This window comes from Gallus gallus, chromosome 1 (genome assembly GCF_016699485.2).
Source record: "Gallus gallus isolate bGalGal1 chromosome 1, bGalGal1.mat.broiler.GRCg7b, whole genome shotgun sequence".
NCBI lineage: Eukaryota > Metazoa > Chordata > Aves > Galliformes > Phasianidae > Gallus > Gallus gallus.
In genome coordinates, this window is record NC_052532.1 from 127082092 (window position 1) to 127102504 (window position 20413).

At 31.3% G+C, this 20413-nt stretch overlaps 1 protein-coding gene across 10 annotated transcripts in view; it reads left to right on the forward strand.

The window, feature by feature from the left end:
• Positions 1-20413, forward strand: part of NLGN4Y (neuroligin 4, Y-linked) — a 179642-nt gene that overhangs the window by 87562 nt on the left and 71667 nt on the right. For 6 of the 10 annotated variants that reach the window (XM_015274025.4, NM_001171770.2, XM_015274032.4 and 3 more), the window contains 2 exons: positions 9558-9617; positions 13171-13323. In XM_015274025.4, coding sequence (XP_015129511.1) covers positions 9558-9617; positions 13171-13323 — 213 coding nt within the window. The remainder of the gene's footprint in view (positions 1-9557; positions 9618-13170; positions 13324-20413) is intronic. The other 4 variants (XM_025151226.3, NM_001398071.1, NM_001398072.1 and 1 more) reach the window with 1 other exon arrangement.

Consider the following 20413-nt stretch of genomic DNA (forward strand, 5'->3'; position numbering starts at 1 on the left):
TATGTCTAAGTCTTCTCATTTCATAGGATCTTAGTAAGACTAGGAAGTCATCTACTCCTTGTTACACTCTGAAACAATCTCATGATAGATAAAATTGCACTTTTTATAAGTGGCCAAATCTTGAAAATCAAATCCTTGAAGAAGGGCTTTCAACTTCTGTAGGAAGAAAAAAAAAAAATAGAATGCAAGGTTTTCTTCTATAAATGAATTATTTCTACATGTTTTATTAGGAAGTTCTGGCAGTCATTATTTCCCTTTGTATTTTCTCACAGCTCTAGGAGGACACTAATTTTTATTTGGCAAAGTTGTATATGTTTTCAGTACTGAGTAATAATAAATAAATTGTTTAAATGTTTTCCTTTCCAATTTTTCACACCTTTTTTCATTAACTATTGAACTCTAGTGGAAATCTTTTCTAAATGTGTAGTATTTTTGGAAAGTGTTAGAATAATTAAATATTTATATTTCAAGTTCAAAAGCTCTAGATGATATCCACTTTAGACCTAACTTTCCAATAATTTTTGAGAATATATTCTATATTATCTTAATTTTAATTTATACCTCCTTTATTAACATTTTAGTAGTTTGATAACATAATTGTTTGATTGTGCTAATTCCAGTAGAATTTAATTCACTATTGTGTTTAGATGTAGATATCATAGAAGCCTGAGACAGTTCACGAGGCACCACATTATGTACTTTAAAAAGAACAATGAATGAAGTTTAGTGTCTATGTCCTTCGGATATCTTTTACAGACTTTCTGCTTCCTTGTAACTAACATATACATGATTCCCAGAGAAAACCTAAGATGTTTGAGATCTAGTACATATCAAAATTTGAAGTGAATATGGTGTCAAAACTATTCTGTCATACAAAATGGAATAAAATTCCATTCTCATAGGATCCTGTGAAATAACAAACATAATTATTTCCTGTACTCTCCAGAGGCAGCTGCAAACTGAGCTTGTGCTCAAACTGAAGAATTAAAGTAACTGCATCAAGACAGGTATTCTTAAAATCTGATTATTCATCTCACAGCTTCTGGTGGTGCCTACAAATACCCAAAAGGAGAGTTTACACAAATGACTTCACCAGCAGTTATTATATGCAAGAGTATGTAATTGGAGTTCAGTTGTGTGCAGAGAGTGTAATATTTACCTTTGGTTATTAAAACTGGTTGTTAATTCACTTTTTTATAGCACATCCATTGACATTTAATTTATGTGGGATGTCGGAGTATATTTTTATCTCTTAAATTTATTTACCTATAAGTGATATTATGTTATTCCAACATGACTGAATTATTTCTGCAGTCTAGTTTCTTACATTAGCTAGAATATAGTTTATTCTAAACTTGGAAAGTTTGTTTAATAGCAAATGTCAGTTTGTGCCTTCAAATTTAGAGGTGCTGTACATTCTTGGAAATGGACTGTAGTATAATTGTCATGCTAACAACATTTTGCTCCTCTGCAGGTAATTACACTCTATCCACATTTTACACCTGCTCACTTGCCACTGTGGTATATTACATATACTTCTGGACAAAATTTGCAATGAGATTTATATTTTCTACAGGGAGTAGTGCATATTTTAGTACAGGCTAAGACTTATGATCTTGGTCTTCAGTCAGGACTGAGGCCAGCTTAATCACAGTCTGTAATGGTATTATCTTTTGAGTCAGCAGGACAGCTCATATGCTTAAAACTACGCATGTTCTTAAGAGTTTTGGCAGCTTAAAGCCAGCACATTAACAGAAAAGGAAAGGGTGTGTATTGAAAGATTTCAATATGTTGAGTTGATTGTTAGATTTTAGGTTTTGTGATTCAAGAAACTAGCATGTAGGTATCTGTTTTGAATTGCAAACTGGCTTCACTGGTGAGAGAGGTGGGATAGGTGATAGCAAATGCTGTGCTGTTACATAGCAATATTGCACACAACACTTTGATATTCACACCTCATCAGGTGCACCAGTTTAGCAGAGAAATGTAAGCTGTTTGAGTTCACTGTCACATGTTCATACAAACTATGTACATCTTGATGCTTGTACAGAAAAAAAAAATAGTGCTTTTGTCTGAATTAATTTAAATAATTATATGGTACATTTACGTTTTTTAATAGGTGCTTCATTATTCAGTCAGTAAGCATGGCAGGCTCAGTTCAGTCCTCAGTCAAACAGAGTTACAGTGGAAGCGCAAGAAACACTCCCCTTATCTGTTGGAGGTCACTGAAGGGATAAGCAGGCGGCACAAAGCCTTCTTTCTTCTCAGCCATTACAGACAGTTTTGTCAAAGCAATGTACTGTATTTAGAAGACTTTAAGTACTAGCTGTGATGTAATTGTGTAACAAATGAGGATAAAGATCCTTTAAAAATATATTACTGAACGTATATAGCTAACTCATTTCTATGCCAATTATTGATTTTCTAAAATAATAGAGAATCCTATATTAATAATTATCAGGAAAAGTAATAACCTTTAAATGTGATTTACTAGATAGTTTTTTAAAGGGTTATTTTCAGTACTTTTTATTCAACACATTTTTAATTATTGTGGATTAAAATAAATCTCTTACAGATTTTAAGCATTTCTTTATATGCCATAATGAATTATTCATGAAAATCTGATGGAAGAGAACTAGACATAGAAATTTATTAGCACAGAATGAAAGATGAAACTGATTAGTTTCATCATGTTTTTCAGAATGAATAAATACAATTTAAATAAATGCAAATATTTTCAGAATAGCAAATAGCTTTCTGTAGTGTTTCTTTTAGTACCTATAATAAATATAAAAAATAAATGCCGGTTTTAAACTATATCATAGACCTATATTAAGTAATCTTAAAAGGAATGACTCACTTTCCTAACATGAAATATACATCAGAAACTCTGCAAACTTTGACAGATGGAAAAATTTAAAATTTATGTGGAATAAGGAATCAGCTGCTAACATGAACGCAGAATAGTAATGTCAGAGTTCAGGCAAGACATAACTTTTTGTAGCAACACAACTCTTAAATGACAAATGATGTATTTATTTATTAAGTTCATTTTGGTCCAAATCAGTTATCAGGATCCCATTTCATTTGTACAGATAGTTTGAAGATCTTCTCTATACTGGAATCTGCATAAATATAACATTTTTTTTTTTCAGTGAGATGGATCCAGTTTAACTCACTGGTGTGGAATAAACTTGTAAGGAAAACAACTCCCATACCAATCAGTCAGAACTAGTTACTATCATGGAATATATAAATAATTATTTATGCAAGATTCCTACTTTTCAAAAGTGCTCGCCTCCTTTTGTGGAACGTTTGGAATGGCATAATTGCTCTGTGTGACAATTAGTATACTCCACTGCCCTGCATTAACTTGTTGGAAGATATAGCCTCATTTAAAGCATGTCAATCTTAGTTATGGCCTAATTTAATGCACTTATTGTTGCTCAGGGAACTGGCTTGTGGGAAACACATAATTTAGGACATAGAGGAATCATTATTTCTGTCTTTATTTATGAGGAACAATATAGTGGGTACTGTAATTTGTTAAATATTATGACTTTCATCCTGTTTTCATTCTCTATACATGGAACAGTCAAAGCACAGAGATGCAAACAATCTGCCTGAAACAAAGGCATATGTAATCATGAAGTTGAAAACTGTACACAGTGTACAAAGCTGAGTTTATTAGAATTTCATATTTTCATGCAAACCTTTTGCAATCTGCAAATTTTTATCCTTTTCTGTAGAAGTCTCTATGGAGATTTGTTATTTGTTCTCTAAAATTACATTTGAAAGAACCCTGTGAAACAGCATTTTCTTTCTTTCTTTCTCTTTTATTTTGTAATCTTCACTAATGCACGAAATGCAAAACTCTGTAAGGAGTTTTCCTACAATTTCTTTCTGTCCATTCAATTTTGAACATGATACAAAAATTGTTATTTAATTCTCTTTTTCTTGAACATAAATATTTCTTGTCTGTATAGCTGCATCTACACACTTGCTGAGGTCTGAATCTCTAGTGATTTTTTTCATGTATTGCAGCTGAAGCCATTAAGAAAGTGCTGTAGAGGAACACAAATTCAATATTACTTATTTATATTTTTTGTTATACTAGAATGTGGGAGTTCCAGAGTGTATATATATTCCTTAACCTTCTGATCTCAGAAAATAAAATAGAATTTCCTAGTTGCTATGCATGTTTACAATTATTGCAGCACTTTAAATTTTAACATGAACAATAGACAGATTTTCATTTCATTATAGCACCCTTGTGGGGTGAGAGTGCCATAGAATAAACCTGTGTTCCTTATGGAATTCTGTTAAGTATATACAGTTTTTTAATATATGTATGCATACATAATTTTCAAATATATACATACATTTATAAATGCTCATACACATTGGCAGTATTCAGTAAATAGATAAAAATTAAAGGACATTCAAATCTAGGTAGTATGCATATACCTTTCTAATATAATCAACAGTCTTTAAAATAGAGATACATTAAGAGCTGGATGCCTTTCTTTGAGATCTCTCCTAGGGTACGTGATCCACAGACAGATTCTAAGACAGCTTGACAAGCTGTAATTCTCAATAATCTTCTTCCTCCATTTTTATTTTAAATGTCTACATGCCTCTTCTGATCTTTTTTCATCTACCAAATAAGAGCTTCTTGGTATACTTACAAAGGTAGCTGAAGAGTTTTGGCCATAGCTGCAAGTCAAGGACTTAAGGCTTGTACACTAAGTGAAAATCAAGATATAGGTGAAAAAGCAGTCTTAGGACAAATGCAGAAAATACAGTTCTGCTTTCCTACTGCCCCCTTGAGACAGTCATGAACTGTTGACTCAAGCTGGCTGTAAAATTGTGATGGCTCTCCTGGGATGGGAAACCAAGAGCTTTAGAGATCTGTTGAAAGAGCTGCATAAATAAGACATATCGCATATCACTGAAAGAATGACAGTTAAATCCTGTATTCATCTAGATTGAGCTGGGGCTTTCCAGAATTTTGAGTGTGTTCTGTGTGAAATTGGGAAGCCTAATTAGTATTATTCATAATGTGCTGTGTGATTTCTGAAAACTGAGTTCTTTCTCAAAATTACATGGTGTCAAATGGTTACTATATGATAGGTGGAACAATTACATTTCAAATGCAAAAAAACAAAAAATGGCTTCACCTGATGCTGTAACTATTTTTCTGCTGTCATTAGTCTTCAGAATGGGTATTTGAAATGCAAGCACTGGTAAACTGCATACACAGGACCTGAATGCATTCCACATATAAGATATATATCCGTGAGGAGAAGATTTAGCACAAATTGCTGATAAATTTAGGAAAACCTGCAGCTCCAGAATACCTACTTCTGAATGAGATTCTTATTCATAATAAAAGGAAGTGTAAGGCAGAGAACTCTTGACTGACTGAGTGGTATGACTTCTTCATTTTCAGTAGAGATATATGTGGCATCTATAATTAATCTGATAATACAGGATTAACATTCATTCACTGATAAGTGAAATTGAGTAATTTTTAAGGTCAATTAGCACAGAATTTCAGAATGAGATACTTTAAAAGAGAGATGCTTGCTGAATTAGAGCTTAAAATTGCATTCCATAAAAAGCTTTTGAAGAGAAATAAAGTGGTCCAAATGAAACACTGCACAGTTACTGTTAGACTGATTGTTAATACTTTGCTAGTGGCACAGATTTGCAAACATACATGCCTGTAATTTCCTTAAAAAATATTTTTGGGCACACTTCAGTCAGGAATTATGCCATGCCTTCTAGTTTCACTCAGGAAAAAACTGGAACTGTAGGACAAATGACAAGAGATCACTCAACATTTAATATGCAACTTTCATACAAATGTAATCTTCTGAATAGAGACACTTTTGAAACTTAGTCCTTATTGTACTAGATCATCACTAGTAAGTATCTGCACTGTTCTATGCTCTACTGCTTGTTCCAGGGTTACTGTTAAGATTTATCATCTATATTTTATGTGGGAAATATTCATTAAATAGATAAATAGTTGTTAATCTGCAGAAGAGCCAATCTTATAAATCAGTGATAATGTTCATTTATTGTGTGGGAATCCAAAGACTAAAATTGCTACAGTGAGTTTTATATTTATATAGGAAAAAAAAATACTGTCACAGCATTCCCCTCAAAAGAAGCCTCAAGGAGGAGGACTTTCTGTTCTGTGGGGCAAGTACTAAATACAGTTTGTGTTGGTGAACAGAATTTTTTTCACGGGAGAATCTGTGTCACATTCCCATTCTGTCTCTTTTGATTGAGGACACAAGTGCAATTTTACACTAATCATGGGTAGCATGTCTTATTCATTTATTTCATTAGTTCCCCCCCCCCCTCCCCCCCTTATCACAGGGGTTAACAATTTCTTACATACAGAAGTTTCAGGATAAATCATTGAACATTTTAAACAAGAATCAGAAAACTTACTTGGAAAATTCCAAATCTTTCCTACCTGTATGAGATAACAAAGTTCTGCAAGATTATATTTTCAAAAGGTCAATATAATTTTTCTAAACTGTTCCTAAATATCTTATGTGTTTTTGCTACTTCTGAAATAACTCCAACAATAATGCTTTTGTTCTCTTCAAGCAGATTCATACTGACATGGGTAGTATGTGAGTACTGGCTAGTACTCACAAAATAAGACGTGGTGGGCAAACAGAAGCCTATTTTTAGAACATACTGATGTAACTCATTTAATCAGATCTCAAAAAGAATTAAAATAATCCTCACACCCAACATCCTGGACAAGAACTTATTATTAAAAATATACTTCAGTTACTAACAGAAAAATGAAAGTGTTTTATACAGTAGGGAAGAGAAACAAAATTCTCACTCAATATTCTGTAACTAAATAGGTTTCAGTATTATATTAAGCTGTTCGAAAAATTGGTGACTCCCTGATAACTGCTTCAAACCACAAAAATAAAAAAATAAAAAATAGTGTTCCAAATATGGCAAGTAGCCCTACATTGCATACTTGTGTCAGATGATATTTGTGTCTCATCAAATCTAGTAGCACTGTGTGTTGTTGACACTTCCTAATGTCTCATTAAGTTCTTATTACACTTGTGTTTTTCTTTCTGAAGTACACTGAACCAGAGTTACTTCAGCCAAGCACATTAGAGAGAAAATCATTGCAATTTCTCACTGATATGTATTGACAATCTTAGGGAGAATTGTATGTGAACGAAAATTTGTTGGGATATATCCATTTCTTTCACTCAACTTCAAAGATGCATAACTGTCTTAATAATCACATACAGTTTTTGTCTACATATATGGGGAGATGTTGGTTTTGTCAGTTTTTAATTTTATGTTTGACATATGATGATTATACTCTCTTTCATCAAACTATCTCACTGAGACAACAGGGGGACATCAATATTGCCTTTGTTAAGTGCTTGAAATATTTTGTCTAGTGGATTAATGGTCAATGAAAAATAATTTCTTTTTTTTTTTTTTTTACATGATTCAAAATACTTAAAAGGATTAATTTTATTTTGGTAGCAGTTGAGAAAAAATTCAACCTTTGGGCTATAACTAAAAATAAAAAGGAAAACCAAGAAACGAACATGAGACTTGTGTGATGACTGAAATTTGGAGCCTACATCTGCAATTTATCGAAGACAGTGATAGATTAGAGAACATCTATATTTCATTGACAGTAATATTTCACCTAGTTAATTATAAACTGAGTACATATAATTGAAAATACACTATGTATACAGAAACTTCTGTGCAACTAAATTGAAGATACAGGAGATGAAGTTTCAGCTTCTGCTTCACATATTTGACTGACTCTTGTTTTAAATTGAAGAACATATGGCAGAAATAAAATAATAATATTCGCTAAATTTAAAGTCCCCTACCCATCTCCTCAAGTAAGACGATTACACTGCTTGTAAGACCAGGAAAGACTAAATTTTTGGTTCAACTTTATTAACCTTATAGATAAAATCAAAATAAAATAAATTTTGCTCATGCTAAGAAAATAATTCCTAAAAAATACTTGAAAATTTATATTGGACTACATGGAGATATTTAGCAATAAAATTTAAGTTAAATGAAGAATCTTTTAAGGATCTTTTCTAGCCATACAGAAGCTGTCCCTCCTATGTTAGGCCAAATCAGCAAACCATACCCTTTGGCTTACGTAGGAAAGGGACAGTGTCAAATGACCAATGACTATATAGAAATCTAAAGTTCATAGTTGAAATATCTCATCATAGCATTGATGTATATATGTCATATTTACAATTGGTGTGCAAACTCAAAGTTAATCAAGTTTATCATTCCTTTTCAGTCTGGCTTGAAAATACAGACCCTAAAAAAGACAATTAAAAAAAAAAAAACAGAATTTTGACTTAGACCACTATGTTTGCCTAGTAGCCACATTTGATTTCTAAACAAATGTAGAACTAGAGCTTCTGATTCATATTTCACTCTTTATTTCATAACATTTTACATTAAAGAGGAACACTTAGCTGAGTAATTACAGCATAATGAGATATGGTATGGAAAGCTTAGTGTCATTTCTTTAGTCAGAAAGCAGATAAATTGACCAGGGATTAGGGTGAGGAAAACAGTTAGGCTTATTTCATCTTCCTTCCATAAACATAGACTATGGTGTGTGTGGATATATGCATGTGTGCTGTGGGATAGGTGTTTATGTGCCTCAAAAGTACATTGTGAAAGTATATTAAATACAGATAAAAATTTATTTTTTACCATTTTTTAAATTAATAAGTACAAATTCTTTCTCATGGTAAGTACCTGTTTTCCATTAATTTCTATGTTTTTCTAAAGAGTTTCAGTAGTATAATACAAACAAGGGCTACTTTAGGAAAAAAATCGTGTTTGGGATTGACTCAATTATGTGTTTCTCCTTTGTTTTCAGTTTTCTGCTTTGAATATCTTTTTGCTCACATGAGAAGGAAAACTAAATGTTACAGAAGTCTCTTATGTTTTTTCTTGGTCTTTTCCAATTGTGTAAGATTTAATGATAATTTTATTTCTATAGGTTTCATTTAAAATTTAGGTTAATTCCTAATAAATCCTCATAAGAATGAATAAAACATGAAGTCATTGAAGATACTGACTGAAGCCATTACTTCTTCAAGGCAACAGAACATAGTGAAATCTGTTTCATTTCTTATGTAGAAACCATACTTTCGTGAAATTTTTAATATACTTTTTTGGTTTATATTCTTTTTTAATTGCACATTAATTTTGCTTTTTTTTTTTTTTTTGCAGCAATCACTTTTAACTGAAATAACTGCATTGTCACAGACTGATACATTTTTTTAAAATATTTTCAATTTGTTCTTCTTGACATTTTATGTTTATGTGCAGTTTGCATCTTTTTTGTTTTTCAAATTCAAATGTAACAGATTTTGATATTTTTGTTACATTTTTTTGGTTTTGTACTAGTTGGTTTTTTTTATTTTTATTTTTGAGAACCTGCTGTTTTTGAATTCTCTTTTTTCCCTTTATTCTCCTCCTCACTATGATCCCAGGAGCCAACACAAAGAAAAGCGCAGATGATATAACCAGTAATGATCGTGGTGAAGATGAAGGTATTTTTTGTTTTTTCAAAGCTCAACCCTGATGCATGAACATAAACTTTTACATTTTTATTATAATAATATTGATCATTATTGTTATTGTTATTACTGTTATTTCAAAATGATTTTTAGTCCCTTATTTGCAGAAACACACTTTGTGTGCTTTTTTATTTTCTTCTTTAGAGATAACATACATTGTTTTTCTTCTTAAAATCCAAATTAACATTTAGATGACTGAAATTCCCCTGTAACATAAGTGCAAAGTTTATTCCTAAATATGTGTGAAGTGAGTAACAATAATACTATTGAAAATAGCCTACTTCCCCCCACCTATACTTTATTTGGTGAGAAAATGGAAATGGAATTTAAAAACATGCATGTGCTCTTCTCCCTCACATATTTTGTAAATTCACCTGTTTGAAATTCATGAAAAAACCTTGCATACATCCTTTATTTCATTTCCAGTGTTTCCCCAGTGCACTTACTGTACACTGAATGCAGTTGCGTTGGTCTTCATCTTTGGAATTTTAATTTATTTATTTTTCTCATAGGATGTGGCTTATTTCTAGGATATAAAAGAAAAAGAAGCTGTTGATGTTTTTTTTGTTTGTTTGTTTGTTTGTTTTTTCCCTGTAATCAGCTAGCCTCTGAGATACGTTCACTCTGGCTATGACCACATTCTCACTGAAATCAATGACAATCTTTTTCACTGACTTCTTTCTGAGTTGGATTGGATTCCCTGAAAGGAAATGTTAAAAGTTTACAGTGAAGGACCCCAAAAATGTTTTACAAGGAAATACTTTTTTTTCTTGGCTTGGCACAGAAAAGGCAGGATGCCCTGAAATAGAAAGAAGTCATGAAATCTTCCTCTATTCTCACCATCCTTTTCATTTATGTTACACTGGCATTTTAGTACTTTCTGACTTTTCATACTTATCAAATTAAGAAAAATATTTTCAAATTGAATGAGCAGATAACTGTTTGGGAAGTTTGTTTTTCTGTGTTTGCAGCAATGTGTCTCTTTCCCTCTTTCTTGACCATTCCAAAGTGCCTTTATAGTTTTCTTCAATCTGAAGTTCACGTGCATTTGAAAAATTTGCCCTCTTAGTTCTCCTTTGAATCATACATACTGTGTTGAGGTTACTTTTTAATTTCCTCTTTTTTTTGGGTGTTCAGCTCAATCGTAGCTACTCTATCCATGTATGAAATACCACAGTAAAAATCTCTGGTCTTCAAGTCACAGTGATTGCCCTCTACTGTACAACCTTCATTTCTGAATTGCACTATTTCTTGTAACATAAAAGTGCTCTGCAGAATTCCTCTGTTATTGTCTGAATTTTGTTCTATTTCTGTTTATAAATGTCTCTCAACATACGCTTTTTCAAAATGGCAGTATCATCATTTGTTATAACATATTCTATGGTCAATTTTTAAGCAAAAGATAAATAGCGAGTAAAAAAAAATCGCTCTTAAAACAGTTAGATATTTGATTACGAGCAAAGTTACAAAGTGTTAGTATCCTGCTTAGGATCCAAACAAAGACATACAGTTTAGAACTAAATACATAAAATGCATGAAGCTCATTTCCTTTATATTGAAGTTAATCATGTTCCCATTGAAGCAAAAAAGGAAATCTCTCATTGATTTCAGTGATGAAAGATTCAACCCTGTGGAAGTACTTTGCAATAAGAAAGGATAGAATATAACAAATAAAGCCACAAGACTTTTGGGAAGAGAAAGGAAGGGTTATTCTCTAACACAAATAATTGCATTTAGTAGTTATTGCTTTAATTTTCTAAAAGCTAAGCCCTCACAGAAAAAAAGGAAACTCTTTATGTACTTTGATGTGAATGCTGCAAAGAGAAAAATACCTAATCTATTATTATGTGCTTCCTTGCTTTACATGACCTATTTAATGTTTGCATCCCTTCAATAGTTGAAAAAATTACACAAATCTTATCACAAAGCTTTTTGTTCTGCTGCCCAGATGTAACATATAAAATGCAACATGTAAAGTATATATCTTCTTTATGACCAGAAAGCAGATTCTATGAGAAGTCTTAAATTCTAACAGCTATGAAGATGTACAGTTGGCCATATTGCCCTTTCACTCAGGTGATGACTTCTGATATTTGCACGAGCAAAGTAGTAGTTGGCCATAGAAATATGGCCAGTCACAATTTACCTTGAAATACATTCAAATTTTTTCCCCATATACAATATATTATATATGGGATGGCTCATTGCTGCTCTCATTTTTGGTAACTGACAGTTAATTATAACAAAGCTGAGGGAGCTTTGAAGGCTTTCAAAGTCACTTCTCTTTCCTCTCCACATTTTGCTCAGCCTTTTCTTCCTCCTCTTATTTTTTCCACTCTTCAATATAACTGCTGAAAATAACTCAGAAGAGAACTCATTTGTTTTTGTCTGTTTGTTTTTAAATGCTGACTATATAGACAGAGACATTGCTTTCCCTATAGTTTTGTATTATATGATTGAAAGAAATGGTCTTAATCCACATGCAGATATAGTGAATTGTTTGTAAAAAGTGTATAGTTAATTCTAACAGCAGCTTGCTGAACACCGTTCTGCTTTTTAAGGTATATTATTCCCACAGTTTGGTGAGTGCATAAATTCCTAAGTTAGTTAGTCTGATTAGGGTTCTTACAATTTGATTATTAGAGATATGAATGTAGTACAAAGTACCTGAATTACTGATTAGTGCAACTTTGTATCTCACTCAGAAGTATAAAAATATTGCTATCAATTTAATTTACTTTATTTTAGAAAGTAAGACCCAACTGTTTATCTGCATGAAAGCTATAAGTAAATTTTCTCTGTGTACAAAAGATTATCCATATAATTCCTGACCATAATTACAAGGGTATTCTTCAATGTTTAGTTGCTAAAAAAAACATTTCATGGTTTACATAACAAAAAAAAAAAAAAAAAAAAAAAAATCTGAACCATGAATTCACTTAAATTCTCAGTATTTCTTAATTCCTAGGCTATTAAAAAAGAATGGATAGTTTGCTGTGTTTACTTTTATAAGAACAGTTTGATTTTATGATATTATCTGTTACTGAAATATAGGAAATGTAATTTCAACAAATATTTCTCACTGAGGAATGGGAAAGTATGAATCATTATTGTCATTTTGTTATTAAATGTACAGATATTTCTAAATTGAAATAGAACTGCATTGGAATATTAAAAAAGAAAAAAAATAAAAAACAGTTCAAGATTATTCCAGAATTTTATTTTTTTTCCTTTGGATTTTATATGTTTGCATTCAAATTAAATTTTGGTAATATGAAAAGTTTTTAAGGGGATTCTGAAAACATTTAATAAAAAATGGCATTTGAAGTAAGAAATATGAAAACTAAAAATATTGGACTTGTAGAATGATCCTGAACTGTCTAAAGTAGCTAATTAAAGTGGTGATGATGATATGGAAAACATGAGAAACAACTAAAAATAATTTTAGCACTTTTATAAAATACTAATGCCACGTTTCATTATTTTTTATTACTTTGTTATGTTTTCATTACTTGAATTTTTTCAGACATTCATGATCAGAACAACAAGAAACCAGTTATGGTCTACATCCATGGCGGATCTTACATGGAGGGTACTGGCAACATGATTGATGGGAGCATTCTCGCAAGTTATGGAAATGTCATTGTTGTCACCCTCAATTACAGGCTGGGGGTTTTAGGTAAGTGACTCTTTTCTTCATCACAAGACATAAATTGAAAGATTTAGAAGGTATGTTTATTAAATGGCTAGTTTGGTATAAATATTTTATTGCTAATTAAATCTATAGATCAATCATACATACTTGAACCTTAAAACAGAACATTCCTGATGGTGGTTAGTTTGACTGTATTACATTTATATTGAATACTGTTTAATGTTTTCTGGAAACTAGACTGAGTTACATCTCCCCATTTTCTTGTCAATTGTCTTCACCATAAACAAAAAATTACTTGATTTTTGTGACCTTAGTGATAGTTTAAATTAATCACTGTATAATATTTGCTCTTTTTTTCAATTATTTAATGTGTTTTTTTTTTAATTGAAATATTGTCAATTCATTATAAATTAAAAAAAAAAAAAAAAAAGGAAAATTTAGAATAAGTACTTATAAGTTTCAGATCAGTTCCTAATAGTAGAAAGAAGGAAAATGTTACTATTTACCTGGATTGCTTATTTTTTTGGGTCTCTATATATTTTTATGGATATATGTAGGCATGTATATATGTAATATAAAAAGAAAAACAAAACACAAAACATGCCCTATACTGTAATTGAATTACATTGCAGATAAAACGAAGTCAATAATTTTCTTCCTAAGTTTGAGGAACTCCATATGAATAACTGATACTTCTAAGAAAAAGTAATACTTCTGTCTTTCAAAGACACCAAGAAAAGCATCTTCATGACATTGTAAATATTCCTGACAGTATTATACTGCATACCAAAATACCCTTACAACAAGAACAGAATGCCAAAACTATTAATCTTCTGCTTTCTCCGTGATTCCAACTCCTATATAAACATTAGTACAAAACATGTACCAGGTTTTCTCCAAATTAAGATTTACTTAAAGATGCTACATTTCGTCTTTGGTAATAATAGCAGACATACAAATGATTTCAGAATTTCAACGAGAAAGCATGTAGATTTTTGTTTCCCTTTTTTCTTTTATATGCTCATATTGCCATCATTTTGGATTTAAAAAAAAAAAAAAAAGTGACTTGAGTGTTTCTAGGATGGAATTTTAAATCTTTTCTTATTAGCAAAGCTATTCGAAGTTATTGGTCTATACTATTTTGGAAAAGAAGAAACTTGCTGTGTTACCTGTTAATGTGTTTAATATGGTTAAGTAATATTCTATCTCATCAGAGCAATTACAACTGTTTTGTTTAGTTTTTAACCCTGTTTTGACTCTTATTTAAATAAAAAAGAACATTTTTCCAAAGTTAAAGGTGGATTTAAATGTAAAACCAGGAATTAAAAAAATATATTTTGATGGATTTATATATTAAATTTTGGTGTTCAGAAGTATATCAAAAACAAACAAACAATATACTTTTTATGTGTATGTACATTATCTTCATTAAATTGGATTTTTTGTTGCTATTAGATAAAGTGTTTGTCTAGGAGCTTAGTGATAGTTATCCATCTGTTAAATATGTTTATTGAAAAGTTCTCCTTAGAGCTTTTATAGCTGTTTCTTAAAATTAAATTTTTGAAGAAAATAGATGACTGTAAGTTATTTAAGCTATTTGACTGTCTAGCAGTATGTATCAATCTTAAGGAAAAGGAAGTTTTCAATATTTTCTTTAAATATCCCTATTATGTGAGTTTATATTGAAGACTAAGGAAAGAAAGAGAGGCAGACAGTTATTGTGGTGTTTAAGAAAAAAAAAACAAAAAAACAGCATAGTAGAGATTTGTACATATAAGAAACTGAAAAGTGATAACAAGATTTTAAATGTCCTACAAAACCATAATGTTAAATTTGGCATTAAAAATATAATTTTTCTCAATGTTAGAAAATGTACAATTTTTGGACACTAAAGGATTTATTCTTTGTTATACAAGATTTATGTTTGAATTAGAAAATCAAAAGATATTCAGAATATGCATGTATCACTTAACTCAGAGAAATCATGAGCATATCTCTTAGCTGATTTTTTTTCTTTCTGTTTCTGTGGTATGTAGATGTGATTCATGAGAATACATTTGGTTCTGCCTAGAGATTGGAAGATATTAACTGAATTCCATGTACTCTTGCTTTTTATCGTAAGGATAGAGAAAATACAGAGAAAATGCAAAGTAAATAAGCACATGGAAAGCAAATATATTTATTCATAAAATGTTAAAAAGTTATATAATTCTTAACAAGTACATTCTTAAGGTTGACAGTGTTTGTATCCAGTTCTTCTAGCCTGAATTCTCTTCTTTTCAAAATACTTATTTATTGCTCTAAGTTTGTTTCAATCCATTTTCATTTGTGAGTTTTTGCACAGAAGGACACATGCAAACCAGATTTAAATGTCATAACTTTGTAGTTCTATTGATATTATCACATCCTGTGATGAAGGAATTTGCATTGAACAGTGTAGACAGAATAATGAGTAACTGAAGTCTCTGTGTATATATCTTTCCTTCCTTTGGAAAATTTGCACCTGAATGTACTCAGCTACTGAGTATTATTATTTTTATAATATAGAATCATAGAATCACCAAGGTTGGAAAAGACCTCCAAGATTATCCACTCCATCTGTCCACCTATCACTGATATTTCCCATTTAAACCATGTGCCTCAGTACAACATCTAAACATTTCTTGAACACCTTCAGGGATGATGACTCCACCACCTTTCTGGGCAGCCTGTTCCAGTGCCTGACCACTCTTTTGCAGAAGAAAGACTGACATTATGCATATATATTCTGTAATTAAGATATACTTAGTAATTTTTCCTTTCAGCCTATGTTGTGTCTTTAACAGAAGTAGGTGGAAAATCTACTAGATGATCACTGAAAAATATTAGCCAGATAAATCTCAACTTGAGATCCTGGGAATATATCAACAGAGAACTGGAAAGCTTTTTTGTAACAGTGATTACATATGTTTAAGAAATCAATATTTTGAAAATTCATCTTCCTAGATAAGGAAAAAGAAACATTGTTAAGGACACTTGCTTCACTGGACTGTCCTTCTGGCCTTTAGAAATACATATTTAGTTGTTAAATTTTTGTCAGGATAATAGAATATAAACTATATGGGCTTTTTTTACTTCATCTGGATATATATATATTTTTTTTATTAAAATTAATGGAATCTGTGTTTATCCTGTATGTTATTAAAAGTCTTCGAAAAGATCTGGGAACATGGCTCTGTACCCTTTGAGTTTTAAATCTCTAAAACTCCTTAGGACAAGAATTCTCCATCTTTACAGTTACTATAGACTTTTTAATTTGAAATCTGATTGTCTGATGGCTATAACTGAGATACCAGAACTTTTAGTCTTAAGTTAACAAGAAAGAAGGCATCCCAGGTGGAAAAAAAAAAAAAAAAAAACTGTAACATGGTGAGCATCAGGGTTATAAATCATTTTAACTGGATGATAGATATAATTATCTTCATTTCTATCTATACTTCTTGCATTTGGCTAAATTATAAGCCTTCAGATTGTGCTCTGAGTAATATTTATCTGTGTATCCAGAATAAAGAACAAAAATCTCCTATTTGGAGGACTTCAGAGCTGCTCTAGATAGATTCCTAGATATAAATAATAAATATCCTATTAATATCCTATTAATATCCAATAAATATCCTATTCCTTGATTCTATCTGCCTTCAGATAGCACGGAGGTAAAACAGACAGCACATGGACTGAAAGCTTTCCTATTTTGTAATTATTCCTCTCTATAGTTCGGATAAAAGTACTGCTATGAGTACTGCTATCCTGGGATCTCTAGACTCCTAAGTATGTATACTGTGATGATCTGTGTTGTAGATATTGTTTTAGAGGGAAATATTTTCCCTTTGAGCGTAAATTTACATTTTTGTATATAGCTCCTGAGTAGGATCCTTTGGGTGAATAAAGTGGAAAGAAGAATTAGCTTTTCCTTTTTACTCACTGTAAGGGTGCTATGAGAAGCAGTGCAACAAAAATAAAGCCACAAACCCCAGCACTATTTTTATGTAGTTACATTCAGAAGTGTGACAAGAAAATCTTCAACAATCTTCAGAAAAGTTAACATACTTAAATATGATCTTAGTGTTCTAGTGTGAGCTACGACAGGCAAAATCTAAGCTGAATGCTAGGAATAGGAATCATGTACTTTGGAATCCATAGTTAAGTTAAACATGTCATGTAGTAAACGAGACATATTCTGAGTTCAAAATTATAAAATTTATTTTAGCATTACAGAGTCCACTTGCAATTTTGTATTTTCTTCCTCTTAGGATTCTAAATCATACCGATAAGAATAATCTGTCTCTTATCTCTTTCTATTTCTTGCTGTAAGCATCCATTTTAAGTAGTCTTAAAAGACCTGACTTCCTTTTAGCAAAAGTTTTTTCCACATGCAATTATAACTCACTATAAATGATCATAATAGGCAGTGTACATAAATCAAAGTTTAATTCTCATGGAGTCTCTGTACTTAATAATTTGTAGAAAACTTTACCTTTCTTCACTGCGTCTCTCATTTGTGAGTTAGAACATCAATGCACTAAAACACTGTGTGTTGTAAATGAATGCTTTGGATTTGACTGACCAGAGGTATCTTTGAACTACAAAATGGGTCATAAAATTATTTTTAAGTTCTAGGTTCTTCAAAGAGCCATGATGGCTTAGGTGAGCAGAATATGAGTAAAAACTTACTGATGTTTGTGAGTTTTCAGAGATAAATCTTGAGTAAAGTACTAATTTCCTTGTAGCAATTTGGAATAAGTTTTTCCAGATAATGTTAATAAAGAATTATTGACTATTAACATGCCTAATCTACAAGGTAACACTTTTGTTATTACTTTTATATATTGTTAGTTTGTGAAAAAAAATATGCTGGAAGCTGTGAAGAGTTAGTCAAAGGAAGAAAGTAGTATACGGCCTCACTTTCACCTAGAACAGAGACAGACTCCTTCATATTCACAGAATGTACATTATTACGCAGTATATCAGTTTTTATCTTCAGCAGTATAGTTGTTGCACCGTTATGCTTGTATTTTTAGTTTTTTTCTAAATTCAGACATGGATATATCTCTTCCCTGTCTCCAGACAGCCCTTCTTTTATCTCCTATCTGTGTAACTCCACTAATGCAGGAAACGTAAAGATGATCTGTTGGTAGAAAGGGACAGAGATAGATTAGGACTCATGGGAATAACCCCAGAGTCTGAGTGTGCTGAATAAATCACAATTCAGTGCTTACACAAGAAGGGAATTTCACTTAAGCTCAATTTAGCTTATCCTGAACGTTAGTATTGCTGATGTCAACATATGCATTACTACTTCGCCTGACCTACATCTTTCAGTTTCATGCAGATGATTTCCTGATTATTTTGGTCTCTGGCCTGTCTTGTTAATTGTCCTATAATTGCATCAGCTAATGTCAGTTACCATAGCCGATCTTCTGCTTAAGTAAAACTCTAGCTCCAAGCAATGATGGATAAATATTATTTCCATTGATATCAACACATTATTTGCTATTTTTTTATTTTTATTTTTATTTTGTTTTATTATTTGAAGTCATAGAGATTGGATTTGCACAAATGCAGCTGAGAAACCCCAACCAGATCCCATGATTCAGGGACTGTGATGTCACTGCATCCTTTGCTTATAACATCAGAAGCAATTATGTGTTACAGTATCATTAGAATCTATATGTTCATTCGTTTAGCTTCTAACATGAAATAAATTTTGTAAAGAGAATACATGGCAGAACAGTGATTATGTCTCCTAATCACAACAGATCTTAATAGATTGCTTTGCTTTCATATGGATTATTTGTTATTCTGAAATTGTCTGAAAACTAAAAACTCCCGAAAACATTAGATAACAAATTCAGTACGTAGAGGCAAGATAATAAGCCAGTCAAGGCTCTATAACTAATATGAAATTTACGAACATTTTGGCATGTATTTGTGAAGTATAATTTTTATGTTTTTGTAAGCTCATTTGATAATATTGGCGACCATGATATGAGTATCAGAATTTGTGAATCTGATCTGATGCTGAAAATGCTGTTTTTGTGTTTTCTTTTATGGATTTTCTAATACAATCCATTTATAGTTTTTCGGCATCCTGTAGAAAAGGCATGCTTTTATAAAATATAAATGACATTTTGTTTTAATCTTCTGTACAATAACATTGATTTTGGAGTCTAATTTTGCTTTGATGTTTTGAATTCTTAACATCACTATTGTTACTCTTAAATATTGACAGTAACCAGTGACTTAGCACTACATATAGAGAAGCTGTGAGGTATGTTGTTGCTAGTTGGTTTACAAACCCTAGTATTGCATATATTTGAAAGTATGGCAGTCATTTAAACATTTCTATCAATATCAATATAAGTGCTACTCCATCTAGATTAATGTAAAACAGATTTATCATTTGGAATTTATTAAAAAGTGATTTGTTTTCTGTAGTATATATCCATTTTGTTATGAATTCATGGTTTTTTGTTTGTTTGTTTGTTTGTTTGTTTTTTCTTCTTCTGACAGTGTGTGGTTTGTTTTTCAAACATTGTGCTTTTAGGTGATCAATCTGTCTTTTTCCATGAATTTACAACTCCTTTGCTGAAATAGTGTTTTTAGGTTTTTCAGGCAGTAGTTATTCTGTACATTCAATTTGTCTCCCACTAGGGTTTGAAGAAATGACTCCTAGTGAGGTATAAAGGACCAACAAAAAACGCTCTCTGACTCTCTAAGGTCTAAGGAAAAAGAAAAAGAGTACTGCAGAATTTGCAGGCAGAAAATGGGTGAAGCATTATTCTTTAGAAGAAGCAAATCTGGATTGTCAATAGTGTTTTTATAGACTGGAGCTGCATTTAAATGTAGCTTCATTTGATTAGTACTGATTGGAGCTTTTGCCTCAAAGTTTAAGAAGAAATTACATATACTGATAAAATAGACTGAGTCTATTAAACCCCTGGAGTATAGCCTGGTACCCATTGTTCTTTTTTTGCACTGAACTCATGGTTTTACACTACCACTACAAAATTCAGAAATTGATTTAATTACATTGATAACCTATGGTCTTGGTTTCAGCTGAGCAGTGTTAACCAGT